Source organism: Cucurbita moschata, unplaced genomic scaffold, assembly GCF_002738365.1.
Source record: "Cucurbita moschata cultivar Rifu unplaced genomic scaffold, Cmos_1.0 Cmo_Scf00027, whole genome shotgun sequence".
NCBI lineage: Eukaryota > Viridiplantae > Streptophyta > Magnoliopsida > Cucurbitales > Cucurbitaceae > Cucurbita > Cucurbita moschata.
Genome location: NW_019268543.1, coordinates 2,167,835 through 2,183,061, shown reverse-complemented (window position 1 = coordinate 2,183,061; position 15,227 = coordinate 2,167,835). Strand labels below are relative to the sequence as shown.

At 33.3% G+C, this 15,227-nt stretch overlaps 2 protein-coding genes across 4 annotated transcripts; one reads left to right on the top strand and one right to left on the bottom strand.

Annotated features, from left to right (window-relative positions):
- Positions 1-893: 893 nt before the first annotated feature.
- On the bottom strand, positions 894-4,731 carry LOC111462688 (COBW domain-containing protein 1). The gene is made up of 9 exons (XM_023106382.1): positions 4,470-4,731; positions 4,133-4,350; positions 3,931-4,045; positions 3,144-3,233; positions 2,741-2,914; positions 2,531-2,650; positions 1,842-1,952; positions 1,354-1,435; positions 894-1,253 (listed from the first exon to the last, which is right to left on the bottom strand). Exons 1-9 carry the CDS (start codon positions 4,602-4,604, stop codon positions 1,195-1,197), a joined length of 1,104 nt encoding a protein of 367 aa, XP_022962150.1. The 5' UTR covers positions 4,605-4,731; the 3' UTR covers positions 894-1,194.
- Positions 4,732-7,302: 2,571 nt separating this feature from the next.
- LOC111462687 (beta-glucosidase 40-like) lies at positions 7,303-11,541 on the top strand. Of its 3 annotated transcripts, XR_002713773.1 has the most exons (15): positions 7,303-7,728; positions 7,812-7,878; positions 8,038-8,096; positions 8,185-8,260; positions 9,065-9,136; positions 9,291-9,378; positions 9,459-9,714; positions 9,796-9,911; positions 9,988-10,211; positions 10,333-10,364; positions 10,452-10,554; positions 10,633-10,741; positions 10,832-11,025; positions 11,215-11,390; positions 11,423-11,541. XR_002713773.1 is itself a non-coding variant. In XM_023106380.1 (14 exons), the coding sequence occupies exons 1-13, from the start codon at positions 7,582-7,584 to the stop codon at positions 11,001-11,003; spliced, it is 1,521 nt and encodes a 506-aa protein (XP_022962148.1). In that variant the 5' UTR covers positions 7,303-7,581; the 3' UTR covers positions 11,004-11,025; positions 11,215-11,508. The 3 variants fall into 3 exon arrangements, 2 of the variants coding, with proteins under 2 accessions (XP_022962148.1, XP_022962149.1); XM_023106380.1 differs by having other exon boundaries at positions 11,215-11,508; XM_023106381.1 differs by having other exon boundaries at positions 11,146-11,508.
- Positions 11,542-15,227: the final 3,686 nt, after the last annotated feature.

Sequence of the window (15,227 nt, the reverse complement as noted above, 5' to 3'; positions counted from 1 at the left end):
TATCATTCCAATATTCTAATTTTATCCTTACATTTTACAAATATTTCCAAAAAAAATAGTTTTAGAGAACAAACATCTCTAAAAACCATTTTTTTAAAATAAGAATATTTTTAAACAAACAAAAAAAAATTGAATGGATATTTTTTATATATATATTTTAACCCTAAAAAAAGAAAAAATGAAGTTGGCTGAGTTTTTCTTGTGCCTTTTCTAATATATATATATATGAATTAAATTAATTTATGCCTCTAAATTTGACAATATGTACTCATTTTTATCTAATCCTTCAATTTTGATAAATGTTAAAAAAAATTAACTGTATTGTAATTTTACCTTCAAATAAACTTTCATTTAGAAATTGAACGTTAAATGAATAATAAAATGTATATTAGATATGAAATTGATGAAACTCGAAAAAACTAAATACATTATTGTTGATTCAAGAATATGTGCATGAGAGGGGATATAATTTCTAAAGTAATTGTAATAGCTGAAACCCATCGCTAGTAGATATTGTTCGTTTTGACTCGTCATGTATCGTCATTAATCTCACAGTTTTAAAACGTCTACTAAGGAGATGTTTTCACACCCTTATAAAGAATGTTTTGTTCCCCTCTCCAACTGATGTAGGATCTTACAATCCACCCCCTTCGTAACACACCACTTGGTATATGGCTGTGATACTATTTGTAACTGCCAAAGACCACCACTAGCAGATATTGTCTCCTTTGGCCCGTTACGTATCGCTATCAGTCTCACAATTTTAAAACGCGTCTGCTAGATAAAGGTTTCTACACTAAGGAATGTTTCGTTCCCCTCTTCAACTAATGTAGGATCTTACACTAATGTTGTGCATACAACAAAGCAGCGAATAAGAGATCAAAGATTTTCGGAAGAATTGACATTTTAGTCCCGAATTTTTAAGAATATGTGCATTTAGTCCCGAGACGTTCGAGACAAGGGAGTGTCCAATTGTTATATAGGATTAAACTAAAAACAACTATTGCACAAATCTCCAAGATTTACCTACAAAAGAAACTCCACATTCTCCTTTTCCTTATAGTTAAAGTTTAAGAAATGCCCACAAAAGCACTTTGAAATCAGTACAATAAGTGATTCATGCACAAGCACTTCTACAATACGCACCTTGCTTTGTTTTCCCATGTAATCCAACAACTGGTAAAGCTACAAAACTTAGGAGACTGCACATGCTCTAAACGTTTCGCTAAGAACATCCTCGCTCAGATTACGACCTGCATTATAGAGGACGTATACGTTTCAAGAAAACAATTAAGTATTTGCAGCATCAAGATTCATGAGGAATAAGAGTGGATAATTTTGTATATCTTTTACCTATGAAGACTATCTTGTTCATCTGACTTTCTCCGTTATTCCATTGGCGAGTAGGAACGATTTCGTATAATTCCCTCACCGCCTGCCAATGCTCAGTCGGTCATTGACATGAAAAAATAAGTCTGTTGTATGGAATGAATGGATTGAGAAGTAGATGATGCAATGGTCATAATCATATATATAAGACCTGCATCATCAAGATGTGGTGCCTAGTCCTAACTTTAAGCTGTAACTAAAGAGTTTCCCAGTCAATGACTGACAGCCCAAACAACGTCCTTGCTGTTGATAAGAAAAGTAACTCGACCGTGTTCAAAACCCGAAAGGAATTTATGGAAATCAAATTAACATCACAAATGATCATGCCAAAGGATGATGAACCCTGTCAAGACGAACTAATGTTTCTAACTGTCATTATCAATTCTTTTAAACAAATACAAATATAGTCCTAATGAACATTTAGACCAGGTAATCTTAAACACATAATCTACCTGCAAAGTATGTAGTTGATCAGAATTTTTTATGCTTAAGACTCCTTTGCAACGATAGACATCCATGCCACCTTTTCTATCCCAAAGTATCTCCTCGAGCCAAGAACGAACCTGTTGGAAGATAAGGCAGGGATGAGAACAGCACATACAAACCCATTCGTCTCGAAATACTTTATGTTCCTTTCTTTTTTGAGTTGTACCTACTTCAATTCTCATGTTCATAGTAGAGATGGGTGATCGATATAATCACCTTTAAAGTTAAATACTTAGTTAAATTGATCCAAGTTCACAATTTTATTACTTCAATGGATTTTCAGGTTAAACAGAAATGTATAACTAAACAGTAATAGATCAATCTTGACAAGATTTAATGTTACTTTTGACAAACCACATTTTCACCCTTCCTCTTAGTTGTAGACACACTTCAGGTCATGGAAAGTTTAAATGCATAAGAAACTTAAACTAGAGTAATCCACCAAATCCATGATCAGGATGTTACAAGAATTCAGCACAAGTAACAACATAGATGATACACCAAACCAACATCGCAGAACTCCAAGATGCAGAAGTCGAATGGAACCACGCAGTTTTTAATGGAAATACACAATTTGTCTCTAGAAATTAGTTGGTCCTTGAGTCTGTTAGTTTTTAATAAAGGTCAAATAGCTACCAGAGTTTCAGAATGCTACCTTATCCAGGTCGACTTTGTCATGATAACTAATGCATAAGGTTCGAACACCGGTATCATGAAGATCCTTAGTCGATAGTGAACGGCTTTCTTTCAACAATTCTTCTAAATGAGCTGTATTCTAAACGGTAAAAAACCTAAATAGTATCAGATCAGGACTGGTCCAGAAATAGAAAATTAACTGGGTGATAAAAATAAGTTCATGACTTACAGCAGCATTATAGGCATTGCAATTTAGTATCAGAGACAGGTCAACTTGACACCGAACAGAGTGAATGATTTTGGCAAGGGAATTAATGTTACGTATTTCGAACTCCAGGTCCTCCAATGCACCGTCACCACGTTCTGAAGTGACCAGGTCGACCTTGTTAAGAATAATGGTATCCTATGATGGAGAACAAATTCACAACCTTCTTAAGTACACACTGAACAATTATTGAGAAACCATATAGCAAAAGAGAAGGAATCAACACAAAAGAAAATACGAAGTAATAATGGATGAAAAATGATAAATAATGAGGATCCCCGCAGCTTTGCATAAGATGCAACGCTAGACATAGTTAATAGTACCGAGTACAAAATTGCAAAAACCATAAATGAACTAAGATTATTACCGCAAATGCAATTTGATAAAATGCTTCGGGAAAGGATGATGAACTTCGGTGCTCATTTAACTGAAAATGAAGGTTTTTCGCATCCACAACCTACTAGCACGAATTCATCCAAAGGAAAAAAAAAAGAGTTACATTGGGTGAAACTTTTAGATTATAAGAAAAAGAATATCAAACTAACTCTAAGCATTCAAGCATTTCCTACATCATGCATCCACACATGGACAGGAAGGAGAAAGAGAATTAGACATCTACGTAAAGACGAAAGGCATACACTTAGCCTGACTACGAGGGGAAAACTTAAGCTTCAATGGCTATCTTAATCTCAATTAAACATCAAATATGACGCATCATAGAACTTACACTCAAGAACAATAGCATGAAATCACAAACATTCGCCAATTATAATTATGTAGTTTGTTAGGAACCACGAACCTCTACAATGGTATGATGTTGTCCACTTTGAGCATAAGCTCTCATGGCTTGCTTTTGGTTTCCCCAAAAAGCCTCATACCAATGGAGATAGTGTTCCTTACTTATAAGTAAACTCATGATCTTCCTCTTAATTAGCCAATATGGGACTACTCCTTTCAATAATCCACAACATAGAACTTACACTCGAATTAAGAGGAAGATTAATCTCAGTTAAACAGCAAATATGGCGCATCGTAGAACTTACTCGAGAACTATAGCATGAAATTCACAAACATTCGCAAACTATAATCCGTAATCAACAATAAAACTGGCGAAGCTAACTCAAGCAGTGAAGAAATTAGAACTAAGAACTGACTGTAATAATTGAATCAAGCTTGACCGATGATTCCAACTGATCGTCCAGCCAAAGTACCGAAGCAAGTGGAGCAGGATTGGCTAACCCCGTAGTTTCCAACAAAATATGATCGAGCCTAGATACAAGCGAGAATGACTGAATCATCAACGTATTTTTCACAAAAGCTCCATAGAAATCCGATGTAATAATAATAATAGAATACCTTTCTTTTCTCTGCACGAGTTGCTCCAAGGCTTGAACCAGGCTATGCTTGACAGTGCAACAAATACATCCGTTTGCTAATTCGACCCATTCCTCAACCAACGCCCCACCATCACCTTCATTTATCATCGCTCTCTCCACTCCAATCTCCTCACCAAACTCATTCAGTATAACAGCGATTCTCTTGCCGTGTTGCGAGTTCAATATGTAATTAACCAGCTAAATACAACCAAACAAGAAACAAAAAACAAAAAAACATCATTCTATAGCTCAAATTCGATGAGTGCAAAGAAAATTCAAGCGATAAGTAAGTGGAAAATATTCATAGGCTAATTTACGGTGGATTTTCCAGCTCCAAGATATCCGGTGATAACAGTAACGCCGACAGAAACACCATCATCTTCATGCCGCTCGGCAGCCGTAATCGTTTCGCCGATCTCAACAGCAAGTGGTGGATCTTCTTCGTCTTCCATTTCTCAACTAGCAGCTGCGAATTTGGGTTTGGAAATTTCAATTAATTGATATTTAAGAGAGAACTTTACTTAATCGTCGGCCCAGAACGGCGGGAACCTTTGGGCTATCAATTAAGGTCCACCCCTAAATTATGAACACAAATAAATTACGCTCGTTAATTATAATTAATTAATAGTAATTTAAGAAATTCCTAATATTTGGATTATTTGATGAAATTAATTTATTTAGATGCTAATAAATTTATTTAATATTGGCAGACCAAATAATTATTCTAAGCATTTATTTTAATTTATAACATGTTGTTACATATGTTTCTTTGGTTTTATTATTACATTTTTTCGTTAATAATCAAATAAATCATCAAACCCACCCATCATTGAACCTTTAACATTCAAATGGTTCTTAATAAATATTGGAAAATAATGAATTATAATATTATTAAATTAAAATATTGTGTGAAATTAAAGTAGGTATTATTTTGACCTAAATTATAAAACAAATTTGCTCGGGGTGTATATGTTTGATTTGCACGTTCTTTACATAATTGTTGGATGAAAGTCCCACATTGACTAATTTAGGGAATGATGGTGCGTTTATAATCAATGAATATTATTTCTATAGGAATGAGATCTTTTGGAAAAGGCTAAAGCAAAACCACGAGACTTTATGCTCAAAGTGGACAGTATCGTACCATTATGGAGAGCTATGTTCAGCTAACAATGACTTTTGAAACTCACTCGAGTACAAAGAGTTCTTAATATATTTTATATTATTTGAATTTGGCTTGGGTCAACTCGAGGGTTTTGCCCACGAACCCAAACCGAACTGAATGCTAATCCAACCCAACCCAACCCTTGTAGTTTGGGTTGGGTTGGTTCGGGTTGTCGAGTTGAATGTACACCCCTAGTTTTGATTTGATAGTATGCATTCGACTGGCACTTGCCTCGATTGAGTTTTTTATATATTTTCTTCCTCTATAATTGGACTCAAAGTAGTTGGACTTGACCTCTCAAAGTTTTTCGGGCTAGAGGTGACACACTTGAAGAACCGTTGGGAAGAAATTGAGCCACTTAGGTCTCAATCTCTTTGACCTTGTCCGAGGTGACCAAGTTGGCTTTTGCACCATAATTTTGCTTCCTCGTGGCCCAATTGAATCTTGGGTATGGTCGGTTGGGCTCGAGTCCTAATCGATCTTAACCCTGTTCGAATTTGAGTCTACTTCCATATCAAGCATTTTTCTCGTTTAATTGACCTCAAAGAAGAGCGCAGTAAGAGGAAAGGACGTAAGAGTGTTGGAAAAGAATTGATACGAAAGTGTACAACTCGTTCCTTCTACTCTTCTTCACATTCCCCTCAAGGTATGATTTTATTTTTTAATTTTTGTAATATGAAAAAGATATTCCAACTTAATTATATAAAACTAAACTATATATTTATTTAAAAAATAAAATTAATTAATAAAGAAATATACAACTTGATATATTAAAAAATTAAGTTCATTAATTTTTTGAAAAAATGTCCAATCCATCAAAGATTTATTATATATGTATATATTATTTATTTATTTGAAGTTTATAAACTAAATACTATAAATTTGTTATTAATTTAAAATTTAAAAAATAAATGGTTGGCACGTGAGCTAAAATAAAGCGTGTCATCCACCATTAGCTGTACGTGTAGAACACTCTCGAATTGTCATACATGATTTGTGATTTGAATTTATTATTATTAATATTGTTATTTTAGTGGGCGTTTGTGAAGGAGAGGAACAAATGATAATCTCACGCGCAATACATGCGAGTGCCAACGTGGCAGAAGATGACAGGGAAACCCAGAAATTTTTCCCTTCCAGATGGAGTGGAGTCATTGCCCACCTGGACTTTTGTCCATGACGTGTACAAATTAGATGACGTAATATTCTCAAACATTAATTTTTTTTGTTCGATTTTTTTAATAATATTTTGAATTTTTTCTATTTAATTATGTAAATCTTTCCGAAATTTTAAGCTTTCTAAAATTATAAACTTAACCTTTGATATTTTAATTTTTTTCAAAATTTATAGACCTCCAAATTTAATATTTTTTTATTATTTTGTTTAATTTTTTTACATTATTTTTTAATATGCCATTAAAATATTTTATAATTTTTTTTTGTTATATATCATAATCATTTTTATTATTTATTTAATTTGATTATTTTTCTATTTAACCCATTAATAAGATATGTCGGTATTTAACTCTCTTCATTAATTTTTTTTATATTATTTTTTAATATGTTATGCAACAGTCCACTATATCATTAAAATATATTATAGTATTTTTTTTTTGTTATATACAATATATTTAAATCAATCATTTTTATTGTTTGTTTAATTTGATAATCAATCCTTATATTTTTTTTCTTACTTTAACCCATTACTAAGAAACGCCGGTCCATATTTAACTCTCTTCAGTTTTATGACAATGTTTAATATGTTATAATTTTCGCTTGTTATTTTTTATTTATTTATTTTCATGTGAATAATTATAGATCATGTTTGTTTGTGAACTTTTAATATATTTTATCTAAGATTGTGTTCGAATAATTATAAATTGTGGATAAATAATACTTAAAAAAAATTGAAAACTTCCCAACCCAGCAAAAAAAATTAAAAAATTAAAAACTAAAAAAAAAGGGAAAAAAAATATATAAAATGAATGGAAGGCGTGTGAACTGAGGGACTTGTCCTGAGTTGGATTTCCACATAAAGGCTGTAGTGCTCCCGATTTTAAAAAGGCGGCCGATTCTTTTCTTTTTGACGCCCTTTCACCACCGTCGCCACCGTCACTACCGACTTCTTCGCGCCCTTCCATTTCACATTCTCTCTCCACTTCTTCAAATTCTCTCCACTTTCTCTCTCTTTCTCTGCTTTTTTCTTTCACTTCTCCGAGGCATACACCAAATCTCGACTATTCGAATTCCTAAATCTTGCCGCGATGGTTGCCGGAGGAAGAGGCGCCGCCGTTGGCGTCGGTTTGGCAGTGGTAATGGTGGTGTTAGGGTTTCAGATTTGTTCCGCGCAGATTACCAGAAGCGGTTTTCCGAGCGGATTTGTTTTCGGAACTGCATCCTCTGCTTTTCAGGTTCCTTTATTTATTTATTTACTTATCGTAAATAATATGCTATTATAAATTTGAAATTAATATATATATGTATGTGAACACAGTTCGAAGGAGCCGTGAAGGAGGACGGAAGGGGACCCACAGTTTGGGACAAATTTTCCCATTCATTTGGTAATTATTTTTTATTCATTTTAAAGAAAATATTGGGAAAATTAAATAAAAATAAATCTTAATATTTAAGTTTTTTTTTTTTTTTTGTGTGTGTAAAATTTAGTATAATATTTTAAAAGTTTAAATTTTTGTAATTATATTATTTATGAAATGGTGCAGGAAAGGTAGTTGATTTTAGCAATGCAGATGTGGCAGTGGACCAGTACCACCGTTATCCGGTAACCGTATTTTCTTAATAATTTAAATTATTAAATGTTATTTAGAAGAATTAAGAAAATAAATAAAAAATAATAATAATGGAAACAGGAAGATATTAAACTGATGAAGGATATGGGTATGGATGCCTACCGATTCTCCATTGCCTGGTCTCGAATCTTCCCAAGTAATTCTCTCTCTCTCCCCTTCTTATTTTATAATTAGTTTATAAGAAAAAACTAAATTACATTTTAATTTTTTTTTTTTTTTTTTTTAAATTTATTGGACAATGAAAGTACGAACTTGTTTATAATCAAATAATAATCTTTCATGGGTATGAGACATTTTGGGAAGCTCAAAGCAAAGCCATGAGAACTTATATAATACTCTCTTGGTACGAGGCCTTTTGGGGGAAGCCCAAAGTAAAGTCATGAGAACTTATACTCAAAGTGGACAATATTATAGCATTGTGGAGAGTCGTGTTCATCTAACATGGTATCACATGCCCTAAACTTAGTCGTGTCAATAGATTGGTAAATTCTCAAATGTCGAACAAAGGACTTCAAAATAAAAGGAGTCGAGCCTCAATTAGGGGGAGGCGTACTTTGTTCGAGGGGAGGTGTTGGATGATGAAAGTCCCACATTGGCTAATCTAGGGAATGATCATGGGTCTATAATCAAATAATACTCTCTTCATTGGTATGAGGTCGAGCCTCGATTAAGGGAGGCGTACTTTGAAAGTCGGACATCCCCTAATTTAGGGAATGATATAATACTCTCTTCATTGGTATGAGGTCGAGCCTCAATTAAGGGGAGACGATTGTTATGAACCCTTTTGGGAATCGAAAGCAAAGCCATGAGATCGTGGAGAGTCGCTCTAAAAGTTAGTGGGTTAAATTTTGGTGGGAATTTTAAAGAAATTTTTTGAGGAATTATGAATTCATTGCGGAAACAAAGAAATAAGGTGTGATGTGAATTTGGTTGTGTGAAGATGGAAGTGGAGAGATCAACGAAGCTGGAGTTGATCATTACAACAATTTCATCAATGCTTTGTTAGCCAACGGTATGAATGTTCTTCATCTTCTTCTTCAACACCCATTTCCTCATACTTTCAATCTCATTCAACTTCATCTTCTTCTTCAACACCCATTTCCCCATACTTTCAATCTCATTCAAATTCAATGGTTTTTGAATCCTCCAACACTCTCTTCAACCAGGAATCGAACCCTATGTCACTCTCTATCACTGGGACCTTCCGCAAGCTCTGGAAGACAAATACAATGGCTGGCTCAGCCCCCAGATCATGTAAATCCCTAAACCCTAATCTTCATCCCCATCCCGATCCTTTTCTGTATCCATTTCAATTCGTAACTTGGAAATTGCAGAAATGATTTCGCGATTTTCGCCGAGACGTGCTTCCAGAGGTTCGGCGATCGAGTGAAGCATTGGATCACCTTCAACGAACCGCATACATTCGCTACTCAGGGCTATGATGTCGGTCTCCAGGCGCCGGGGCGCTGCTCCATTCTTCTCCATTTTCTGTGTCGGAGTGGAAACTCTGCTACTGAGCCTTACATTGTTGCGCACAATGTTCTTCTCTCTCACGCCACCGTCTCTGATATTTACAGAAGAAAGTACAAGGTAAGAACCCTAACGAAATTGTTTGAGATTGTGGAACATTTTCATCAAAATGGTGTGAAATTTTGGGGGTTTTATTTGCAGAGGAGACAGAGGGGAGTGCTTGGGATCTCGCTTGATGTTATCTGGTTCGAACCAGGTTCGAATTCCACCGAGGACATTGCAGCTGCTCAACGAGCTCAAGATTTTCAGCTTGGATGGTGATGATTCATAACAAATTCTTATCAGTTTCCCCCAATTTCTGTCATATTGGGATCTAAGTTCATTCACTTTCAGGTTTCTCAACCCGTTGATCTTTGGTGACTATCCGACCTCCATGAGAAGCAGAGCTGGAGAGCGGCTGCCGAGGTTTTCACAGCCGCAGGCGGCTTTGGTGAAAGGGTCTCTGGATTTTGTTGGTATAAATCATTACACCACATTTTACGCTTATCATAACCACACAAGCATTATTGGGGTTGTCCTGAATGACACCATTGCTGATTCTGGTGCCTTCACCGTTCGTAAGAACTCTCATTCTAAACATCAACTCATTTGAATAACTTACTCATATCAGAATCAGAATGAATTTGAAGTTTACCCTTTTTAATACTCTCCCCTGGTTCTGTGTTCTTGTTTATGCAGCATTCAAGGGCCTGAAAACCATTGCAGAAAGGGTACGGTTCTGTTCTTATCTTTAGCAAAAACCAAAAGACAAGAACATAGATTCTAATCGATTTCAAATCTTTTCCATGAACTTGCAGGCAAGTTCTATATGGTTATACATAGTTCCTCGTGGGATGCGAAGTTTAATGAATTACATCAAGAACAACTATGGAAACCCACTCGTGATCATCACAGAAAATGGTAACACTCGGCTTTAAGCTCAAATTTTTTTTGACAAAAAGTAATGATCTGACTCGCTGTTAATGGGTGTTACAACAGGGATGGACGATCCAAATAACCCATTTAAACCAATTAAAGAAGCGTTGAAGGATGAAAAGAGGATCAGATACCACGATGGCTACTTAACGAGCCTTCTGGCTGCCATTAAGTGAGTTCTTCTTCTTCAGTGTCAATGGTGATTTTGCTTGTCTGGTCAGTTTCTTTCTGTCATGCAATCTTGTTGTTATATGCACTGTAGGGAAGATGGCTGCAATGTGAAAGGGTATTTTGTTTGGTCTCTGTTGGATAATTGGGAGTGGGCAGCTGGTTTCACTTCAAGGTTTGGCCTATACTATGTTGATTATCGGGATAAGCTGAAGAGATACCCGAAAGACTCGGTTCAATGGTTCAAGAATTTCTTGGCTTCTTAGAAGTCCGAGTATCTAAAAGAAGGTTAACGATACGCTTTTGTTTTTGTTGTTGTTGTTGTTGTTGTTGGGTCCATGTTCATCAAGAACTTTTTCGAGTTAACCTACGTAGTTTGATATCTAGTTGTTATTATTATTATGTTAGTACAACAAATGTGGAGCACGAAAAATAAGGAATATATATCAATTATGGTTGAACTATGTTGATTACAGGGATAAGCGGAAGGAGATATTCCAAGGACTCGGTTCAATGGTTCAAGAATTTCTTGGCTTCTTAGAAGTCCGAGTATCCGAAAGAAGGTTAATGTTACAGTTTGATGCTTTTTCTTTTGTTGTCGTAGTAACCTACGTAGTCTGATACTTTACTCGAGTCTATGCCTTACCTAGTTATTATTATTATTTTAGTACAACAAATGTGGCGCACAAGAAAGAACGAATGTATATCAATTATGGTTGAACTATGTTTATGTTGACATATTTTATTTACTAGATGACGTTTGTACTATCGAGCATGCATGTGAGAATGTATATCACTATACCTCAACGACACAGTTTCCACGTGATCATATTAGGGACACAGGAAGACACAATAAATGAGAGTTAAATTATAAGTTTAGTCTAGATTTTGACGTTTGCATCTATCGAGTCTATAAACTATTCTTTTGTATTTAATAAATTTGTGAATTTAAAAATATCAAAATTGAAAGACTGAATGGTTTTTTTAAAAATATTTATTTATTTTTAAACTAATTTGAAAAATTCTTAATTTATGTGGCAATGATTCTATGGTAATGGGCTTAGCCCAAGTTTAAAAGCCCAAAAAGAGGCCCATGTTCATTAAATTAATTTGAATTTATAGAGAATATTAGGTTTTGTCTTTTGACTTATTAATATTAAATTAATCGAACTTTCGGTTATATTTATTTGGTCTATAAAATTTTAAAACTGTCTAATAGATTCCTGAACTTTCTAATAGATCTCTATGTATTTATTTTAAAAATAATAATAATCTATTAAAAATTCTATACTATATTAAAAAATTTAAAGGAAACTATATTTATTTATTATTATTATTTTTATTTATTTAGGGGTTTAAAAAGTCATGATAATAAGCGAAGGGAGATATTTTGTCTGTGGGCAATGGGCATTGGTCTGTTGCTTTCCCTCCACTTACCAAAAGTTGAAAATCTCCAAAATCTCTTGAATTGACAATGTGGGCCCGTCCTTATAATACAACACGTGTCCTTGAATGCCTTTAGGTAGGCCCCACCAAATTTTAATATAAATGTCAACTAGAGTTTAGGTTAGGGTTAGGGTAGGGCACTCTCCGCCATGGTTTAGTTTTATATCTATCTCTAGTTCGTTCATTTACGCTCGTAACTATTTGTAACAGCTCATCTCCACCGCTAGTAAATATTGTCTTTTTAGAGGTTTTAAAATATATTTGATCAGTAGAGATTTCCACACTCTTATAAGAAATGTTTTGTTCTCTCTCCAATTGATATGAGATCTCACACTATTGAACCAAAATAAAATTATTTTCGCTCTCTGATATCTCATTACCGTAGAAGGAAAAAAAAATCGAGGACAAGGTTGTAATTATTCGGTATAAATTTTGCAACGATAGGGTTTTGGGTGAGAGATTTTTCTCAATTATCGTAGGTAAAACTTGCTAAAAATTCTATTTTTGTGAGATTCTAAAACATTTAGAGTCCGTTTGTTTGGGTAAAAATGGAAAAAGGAAAGTAGGTCATACGTCGTGGTAGGTTTTTAGGTAAGAGGACAAGTGAGGAAGGAACAACTCGACATTGTAATTAATGAGAGACGTTTTTTGAAGCTATAGCAAAATATGAAATATATAGTAAGAGAGCTTTTTGAACCGAATAAGGTACGCTTTATTCAATTTTTAAAAATAATTTTAATTTTTTTTTTAAATGACTTAAAATTACACGACCAAGAGATATAAGAATACAAGGGTACGTAGAATTAAAATTATTATGATTATATATATTTAAAATTTAATTTAATTTCAATTATATTTATATATTTTGAATTAGAATTATATATATATATATATAATATGGAGGAAGGAAATGGTTGGTTGGGTTGGTAGTGTAAAAAGCAAATGTTTGGGGTGTGGGGGTGAAAATGACATTTTTGCTTTAGAATCAAGTTAGCTCATTAATTAAATAATAATAATAATAATAAATAAATAAATAAAATAAAATAAAATCTTATTTAATTATGTCGGGATGATTTTTAATACGATTTTAAAATTTTTAAAATCACTCAATTATTGAAAAAAATCAATTTTAACAATATATATTCAAAATTGTGTTTATCCAAAGAAATTGATTTAAATATTATAAATTATAGAACTAATTACTTATTAATTATTAAATATTAAGTTGAATATAAACTATTATGAGCCTATTCAAAATTTCGTATAATTATTATTTTATAATATCGTATAATTTTTAATATATTATAGTATACATATTTTAATTTAACATTTTAAATTCTTAAATTCAAAATCTATATGCAAGGAAAACATTAAAAAAAATTATATTATTTATTAAAAAAATCGTTTTATATATTGAATGAAAATAAAAAAAAATTAATAAATTAAAAGTTTTATTGGTGGCCCCAAGATAAATTGATTTTTATTTAATTTTCAACAGTTTTCAATTATTAAATAATAATAATTTGGAACCCAAAACAACCCCTTAATAATTTTTCAACCACTCGTTAAGAGCTATATAAATCCTATGATCTATCTGCATTAATTAATTATATGTATTTTCTATTATTTTGTGTAAATACTATTTTTAAATTAATTATATTACAAGTAAATTACCAAATTGTCCTTATAGGGCGGGACCGAGACGCGAACCCTTCTCCATCTCCATTCCCTCCTTTTATTTCAATTTCTAAAATTTAAATTTTAATATTACAACGTTACAATAAATAAATAAATATATATATATATATAATACCACTTGTTACAATCGCACTTTTGATGGCAGTGAACTTGCGATTATGCGGCACTCACTTTCCAATGACAAGTGAGCTAAGTCAATTCGTTCTTGCGTCGCTTACGACCAAGTGACGTATGCTCGAGTCTCTGGTCTCGATTTTAAGAGAAGGTTTTAGAAAACGAGGGCAGAAAGATTTTCAAAAAAGAGATTTTTGAAAGAGACGTTATATAAGAAAGCAAGAGAGAAATAACAACGGCTCACAATATATAACCTTGGGTAGGGAAAAGTTGACAACTAGTCGTATCCCCCTATAGTACATTCTGAGGCATATCATGTCTGACAATATATATATAGATAGATATAGATAGATAGATAGATAGATAGATAAAGGTGAGATGTGGAAGCGGGGTCGGAGATAGAGAATATAATCCATCTTTATCTTGGACCACATGTAGCTAATGAGGAGATTCCCGGCAAGTTAAGTGTACGTCTCTATTTGGTATTGATACTCGTACTCCAAAGCAAAAAAAAAAATCGTTTTTTTAAACTTAACTCTAAACCTTGATACAATTAGATGATATAATCATCTAAATAGAAAAAATTCAATAAAATAAAATTTTAAAATTATAGTAAATTTAATATTTTATTCCTACTAATTTAAATCTTATTCAACATTAATGCAAATCATCGATAAGTACATATTAATTGATAACGATGGTAAGTCCTTTCGTTAATATATATATAAAATACTCGATGTATTAGTTACCGATGATAGGCGTAGTTGGGATAAATGTGGTCGTGTAAGTGCACGGGTTAAAACCCATCAGGTAAATTATATACGGAGTGAAATTTAGTCGAGGTGAGTAACAAATGAGTATGATAACTGATGTATTTGTAGCTACGAAGAAAGTCACTTCATACGGTTTATAGGATATGTATAGCCTTTAATGTGTCAACATCGTGACATCCAAAAGAGGACGTGCTAGCACTCACACGGACCAGTCACTGTCTAACGGGTCATCATGTTGTCACTATCATCTGGGTTTCAATCGATCTTGTGTAGTTGGATTGCACAATTAGACATTAGATGTCGTTCTCGGTATACAAGAGACTAGCTAAACCCTAAACCATGGTCGAATGATTACGTTCGGTTCATATAGTGCAAACTAAAAAAGATACGAGCGAACGTTAAAGATATCTATTTAACTTGTCGGGTTGAATCGAATGACTACATTTGATTAGCGTTGAG